Here is a 7,360-nt window from a genome sequence, read left to right as displayed (position 1 = left end):
TTTTTGCGGTAGGCGGGGCTCTCACTGCTGCGGCCTCTCCCGTTGCGGAGCACAGGCTCCGGACGCGCAGGCTCAGCGGCCATGGCTCACGGGCCCAGCCGCTCCGCGGCACGTGGGATCTTCCCGGACCGGGGCACGAACCCGCGTCCCCTGCATCGGCAGGCGGACTCTCAACCACTGCGCCACCAGGGAAGCCCTACTCCCAGTATTTTAACATGTAGAAATAATTCAACAGAAGCAAAATGAAGATGTTCACTGTAGGATTATCTGTAATAAAACCAGGAAGCAGCATTAATGTTTCTTACTAGATGTTTGGGTTAATAATGTATTGATGGAATGAATCTTACAATTATGAGTATTATCCTCTGTGAAAGGGTAAATATGAAGTACTATGAACAACCATATTGCATAAAGCAAAAAACAATGTGAGAAGGTGGGCAAGGACTAGAGAATACTCTTGCAGTCCAAGGCATCTGTGCTGGAGATATGGATTAATTTTCTTTCTTTCTTTTTCTATGAATCTTTTATTTGGACCTCCAGTCCAAATCCTTGGGAGAAGGGCATTATTTATCGGAGAGGTCACGCCCTAGTTTTAGGAACTATGGGGTGAAATTAAAGGAGCTATTAATTTTATTCAACACTGCATTCACCAGTTATTTCCTGAGAACCTACTGTGTAGCAGCCGTAGACTAGTACTAGGCACTGAGGATACATCAGTGAGAAATTTACACTTGTCCCCTGGCCACGTGGGGCTTTGGTCATTCCTACATCCGTGTGTTGCTGAAATAGTCAAAGTAATAATCTAATGGCCCATATTGCCAATTACACATAATTGCACGGGAAAGTAAAGGAGCAAGTGAAAAAAATCACAGAATAGTCACACTTGGCTCTAGTCTCCAACCTCATCAGGATTTATGTACTGATAGTAATTATACAAATAGCAGCAGCCACCACTTAATTAGCAGTTAACTTTATGTCAGCCTCTGTGCTGAGCGCTTAACTTTTATTTCCTTATTTAATCATCAAAACAAATCCTGCGTGTTATATCCATTTTTACAGAATACACAAATAAGATGAAGAGAAGCTAAGTAATCTGCCCAAGACTATACACTCAAAATCCAGACCCAGGAGTACCTACTTTACGTGTCTTGCCCTTGGCCACTCCACTTCCCTAAACCTTTCCTCTCTGCGGTGCCTGTGAGTGTGATTCGCCTCCTGGATGTCTAGGAAAGTTCTTATTCTGTGTCCTTCCTGCCCAAGAAAGGGCATTTTGCCATTTAATGTGATCGCTTCTCATTTTTTCCAGAGAAAAGAAGAGGCTGGTGAGACAGCCCTAATTTTTCTGTTTCTTTCTCTTCTGCATGTTTTATGCCTTCTGAACAGTGAGGACCCTCACAGCTCCCAAAGCAGATTTGGAAACATGTTGAATGGGTCCCCTCAAGTTAGAGATGACACCATCAACCTGAATGTGTCATTTTAGACTGATGCGTGTGCTTTAGGGAATAAATGATTTGTATTCGAAAGAGATCATTCAGCTGAAAGTAATGGGAGCGCCTCCATCCGTGCTGCTCAGAGCAGTTTCATGTTTTAGGGGCACCAAAGCCAAATAAGGGACTAGAAAAAAAGAAAAAGTGGATAATTGAGAGCCTCTGTCACTTTGTTTAGGAGCAGGTTAACTACTAAAAATCTCCTCCTAATAACTGGTAAAGATTTTGGAAATGCAAGAAGTACTTCTGCTCAGAAAACTCTTCTTCTAAGTCCCATTGAAAAGAATAAATAGCATTTCTGATGATTGGTATATTTACTTGTTATTAAATTAATAACTGGTTGTCTTTCAGAGTCAGACCAAGGGGACCAAGATGCCCCTGGGTGGATGGTTTCTCTGGGGGTTAGATGAGATCAGAAGGAGGCAACATAGTACGATGTGGTATTTGGAGATCTTAAAATTATAGCCATGGTTAACTATGTACTCTTTATTTCATCATTTTTTTCCTGGCTTCTTCTACTCATTCTCTTCTTAAAGATTTATTATATCTTGTTTTGGGTCAGGCTTTTATTTCCCTTTCCATGTTGATTACATCAATTAAGAAACCTCATTGCTGTTTGTCGTGGCTTCTCAATTTCCACTTTCCTGGGTGATTGTGATAATCCCCTGTGTTCTCCTTCCTTCCCCCCACCCCCCGCCTCCACATGCCACAGAGGTTAATGGAATGTTTCACTGGTGATACGGAAGAACAACCATGATGTATTTATTTATTAAGTAAAGGAAACTCTTAATTAGGTTAAACGGCTAAACTTAAGGAACATTTATACACCAAACTTTAAATGTGGTCTAATTGGAAAGCAATTTATAAAATATAGTCTTTGATAAATGTCGATCATTTTTACACTAATTTAATTTTATTTGAGTAGCTAATATATTCACAGTTTTTAAAACAATCAAATGATTATAAAAAGTTAAAATTGAAAAGTATATTCCCAGTCCTCTGCCAGGCCCCACCACCATCCCTTCTTCCTGTAGGTACTCACTTTTACTAGTTTTTTGTGAATCCCTCCAGGATGTCTTTATAGTAAATTAAATAAATGAGGTTATGTAATTCTTATATGCAGGTCACTGTAGTAAATATGAACACTGCTAAATACCTTGCTTTTCTCACTTAATATACATCCTAGAGATCTTTTCACGTTGGTGCATCAAAAGCTTCCACGTTTGAGAGTTGGGGCTGCTGCCCAGTATTGCAAAATGTGTAGATTCACCATAATTTATTTAACTGATCTCTCATTGATGGATTTTTTGCATTGTTTCCAGTCTTTTGCCATAAAAACAGTGCTACACTGATCTCTGTACCCTGTACATAGATCATCTCATCCATATTTAGATAACAGCTGTTGGAAGAATTTCCCAGAAGTGGGATTTCTGGGTCAAAGGAAATGCATTTGTAGTTTTGGATGATAGTGCCAATTTGCCCTTCATGAGGGTTGTAACGTTTTTCACTCCCATCAGCAATATATGAGAATGGCTCTTTGTCCACACTTAAACCGACAGTGTGTTTTCAAACTTTTGGAATCTGGCTGTTGCATGGGTATAAAAAAATGGTATCTCACAATGGAATATTACTCAGCCATAAAAAGAAATGAAATTGAGTTATTTGTAGTGAGGTGGATGGACCTAGAGTCAGTCATACAGAGGGAAGTAAGTCAGAAAGAGAAAAACAAATACCGTATGCTAACACGTATATATGGAATCTAAAAAAAGAAAAAATGGGGCTTCCCTGGTGGCACAGTGGTTGAGAGTCTGCCTGCCAATGCAGGGGACGCGGGTTCGTGCCCCGGTCCGGGAAGATGCCACAGAGCGGCTGGGCCCGTGAGCCATGGCCGCTGAGCCTGCGCGTCCGGAGCCTGTGCTCCACAACGGGAGAGGCCACAACAGTGAGAGGCCCGCGTACCGCAAAAAAATTTTTTTTAATTAAAAAAAAAGAAATAGAAAAAGAAAAAATGGTTCTGAAGAAACTAGGGGCAGGGCAGGACAGGAATAAAGATGCAGATGTAGAGAATGGACTTGAGGACACGGGGAGGGGGAAGGGTAAGCTGGGACGAAGTGAGAGAGTGGCATGGACATATATACACTACCAAATGTAAAATAGATAGCTAGTGGGAAGCAGCCGCATAGCACAGGGAGATCAGCTCGGTGCTTTGTGATCACCTAGAGTGGTGGAATAGGGAGGGTGGGAGGGAGGGAGACACAAGAGGGAAGAGATATGGGGATATATGTATATGTATAGCTGATTTACTTTGTTATAAAGCAGAAACTGACACACCATTGTAAAGCAATTATACTCCAATAAAGATGTTAAAAATAAATAAATAAATAATAAAAATACATTAATTACCAAAAAAATGGTATCTCAGTATAGTTTACTTTTCCTTTTTCTCATTATGAATGAAGTTAAAACTTTTGGTGTGTTTAATGGTCACTTACTGTAAATCGTCGTTTCATGTCTTTTGATCATTTTTCTACTATGTTCTTTGGTTTTTTTACTGTCATCTGTGACATGAGTTGCACATATATATTCCCAGTTAGTCATTCATTTTTTTGTCTTTATTGCATGTGATTCTGTTTCATTTTATTTCGCTTCTACACTTTTGAGGAAAATTTAAAGTACAAGGCCACTCTTACTTTGCAAAGCATTGTGGAACTGTAAAACTCACCATGCAAAGCAATATTAATCAATGGGAAAAATCACAATTGTTTCATGACTTTAAAATTTTTTGTGAAAACATTAAAAATTCTCTACTGTCAGTTACAAATATATACAGAAATGAAAAATAGAACTAATATGTATTCATACACTGTAACATTAGAAACACTGAGAATTAAAGTGCTTTCTTCGTAAATCTTACCAAGAGTAATTTGAACAGTGCTTGCCACCTTCTTTTTGGGTACTTTATGATACACAGTGAGCATCTTTTCTGTGCGTTGGTGAAATGTCATACTTCCTTCTCAGTTTAGATCAGCTGCCAGCATTTTATTCTTTGCTTTTCAATGTCGTGAAACATCTCCAAGGGTTCCTTTAAGGTAACATTTTTTGCCTACATCCCTTCCTCTGGGATGTCTTCATCTCTTTTATCACAATCATTTTCTCTTTTAAGGTCAGTAAGTTCACCTTTACTCTGGCTGCAGATACCTCTCAAATGGAGCCAGTGTCGATGTTCCCAGGGTCAGTTATTTCTTCTGTAAATCCATTTACATTCAGTTCAAGTTTCGCTCCCAGTGTTACTTTCAGGGGTTTTTTTCCCCTGTACTTTTAGGTGTTTGGGCCAATTCATTTTTTCAGTTATCCATTTTTGTAAACTGTCACATGGGTCTATCACTGAGAGACAAAGAGACAACACAGCTACACACTTTGCTGTCGGTCCATGAACGGCATAACGGATGTGCAGTGACCAATCACTGCTTGACTTTGAAAGAAGTGACATGTTTGATCATTGATTATGATAAACATTAATTATTTACATAGAGATTTCTAGATTGAAGCCCTAGAGTTTGTACTTCATGCCATTACTCACAGTTAACATACTGTGGTAACTGGAATTCAAATCTTGTTGTACTGGTGTTATTCACTAAACTTTAGTTAAACTTCCATTTGAGCATATCAGAACCATGAAAGCAGGAGCTGCCAGTGTAGAAAAGTACAAAGAATAACATAACAAATATCTGCATACTCATCTCTGAGTTTTGACAGTTAACTTTCTGCTATGTGTGCTTTAAGTGTTTTTAATAAAGGAAATTGATCATTACAAATAAGGTTAAAGTTCTCCTTTGCCCCCACCTCCCATCCTGTTTCCTTTCATAACCTCCCAACAGCATCATAAATTTAAATATTATCCTTTCTTTTTCTCTCTTTTTAGAAGTTCTATCTACACGTATAAAGATCCTAATAAGAAATATGCAGTATTTGGGATGTACTTTGCATCATAATTTGGTTTTTTGTGTATCATGCTTTCTTTTGCTTCTTATATTCTTATTTCCTTCTCGAATTAATAAAAAATATTTTTGTCCCTCCTCTTTTCCCCCTAGTGTGGCATTTTTGTTTCTGTTTCATCCTATTTCTATTGAATAAGTGAAATAACTTGTGTTAGAAAAAACTCATATGTAGATGGAAAATAGAGTGACCTGCTCTTGTTGAGAATTCTGGTAATTTCCCCACATCTCTCCATGGAAGCAGCAAAAGCCAGAGATACCCATGTGTGTTTGGTCATATTTCTGTAGCTATCTTTCTGATACACTTAACAGTGGTTGCGCTCTGTTTGTCTTTCAGATTCATTCAGGAGATAGAGCACGCCCTGGGACTTGGCCCAGCCAAACAGTGTCCTCTTCGAGAGTTTCTCACCGTGTACATCAAAAACATCTTCCTCAGTCAGGTCTTGGCTGAGATCAACAAGGAGATTGAAGGAGTCACGAAAACATCTGACCCCCTGAAGATCCTAGCTAATGCAGACACCATGAAAGTGCTGGGGGTGCAGCGGCCTCTCCTACAGGTAATCACATCCTTTGAACTTACTATTTTTATCTGCAGTTTTCATTGACTTGGCAAGAGTCACAAATTGAAAAAAGAAGGAGAAGAGTTACCATCTGTTTCTATATTCATCAGGGACAAAACAAGAGGAAATAAATTAAACAGGCACCAGGGAAATTAAGGACTAGTGTAGAGATAATGGAAATTCCTGAAGATCTTTAAGAAAAAAGTGGTTAGCTTTGAATATGGGAGATGGTGAGTCTCATTAACATGCAGGCAACTCCTCATTATTGGCCTGGAATTTGTCCTTGAAAAGAACTCTCTTTCCGAATGCATCCTGGAGTAGAAGGACTTATAGGAAGGAAGTTATTCTGCCTAACCTCAGTTACCAACAGTAAACCCTCTGTACCATTTGAGGGCTGACTTAGCATATATAACTCGGCTAGCTCACAGTGAATTTGAACCCACCCAAAAAACTGGCTTTTAAAAGTCAGATCATTTATTAAGTGATGATCATCTTAATACAAAAATTTTACTTTCATTGTATAAAGAAATGGTTTCTGGACAACAGAAATAAGATAATTTGTCAGATGTATGGATTAATAGACTTGAGGTGTTTGTTTTATATGCTTTAAGCCAGTGACTTAGAGGTAAATATAAGACTAAAAGAAAATGACTATGAATTTCAATTCTGGCTATACGTTAATTATCATTACACTGTAATTGAATCATTATAGTGTTTCTTCATTTAAGAGAATGATGGGTACAATAGCATAGTTTTATGTAAGTTGCATGGTATGAGGATATCTCAAAATGTAGAAGACTTGAGATCTTCAAAGAGAAGTTCTATAAGTGATATATATATATATATATATATATATATATATATTTGCTTCGGTTGCCTGCCTTTACCTGCTTTTATATATGTCTTCCTTTGCACATTAGAATTCATAGAAATGCTGGCCCTTTCATAGGGAAGTGTCCTAGTGGTGAGCTTTTTTTTATAAGCAAATTCGTTTATGGTATTGAGAACATAGAACAGAGGCATTCACTTCTACCAGAACTTGAACAGTAGCGTCACACCCAGGAAAGTGTTCATTTGCATTGCCTGAGTTTATGTTAGATGTGTTCCTAGTGAGGATCTGTACTGAGTATGGGATGCAGAGAAGGGAGAATAGCAAAGGCATGCGCTCACTCATCCCATCCCTCTGCTGGATTACTCTTCCACTGGCTCTTTGCATGGCCGGCATCTTCTCTTGGTGCCTGTTCAAACGTCCCCTCCACAGGGAAGCTTTTCCTAACTATCCTGCCTAAGTAGGTCCCCTTCCTTGGTTATTCTCCAT

The 7,360-nt window shown here is 38.8% G+C and overlaps 1 protein-coding gene across 1 annotated transcript in view; it reads left to right on the top strand.

The window, feature by feature from the left end:
- The window catches only part of EXOC4 (exocyst complex component 4), a 793,839-nt gene that overhangs the window by 552,474 nt on the left and 234,005 nt on the right, over window positions 1-7,360 (top strand). The window contains exon 11 of the mRNA XM_024737973.1: window positions 5,820-6,039. Within this exon, the coding sequence (XP_024593741.1) occupies window positions 5,820-6,039 (220 nt within the window). The remainder of the gene's footprint in view (window positions 1-5,819; window positions 6,040-7,360) is intronic.

The sequence above is a fragment of the Neophocaena asiaeorientalis genome, unplaced genomic scaffold, assembly GCF_003031525.2.
Source record: "Neophocaena asiaeorientalis asiaeorientalis breed wild unplaced genomic scaffold, Neophocaena_asiaeorientalis_V1.1 scaffold364, whole genome shotgun sequence".
Taxonomy (NCBI): Eukaryota; Metazoa; Chordata; class Mammalia; order Artiodactyla; family Phocoenidae; genus Neophocaena; species Neophocaena asiaeorientalis.
This window is presented reverse-complemented; position numbering and strand designations above follow the sequence as displayed.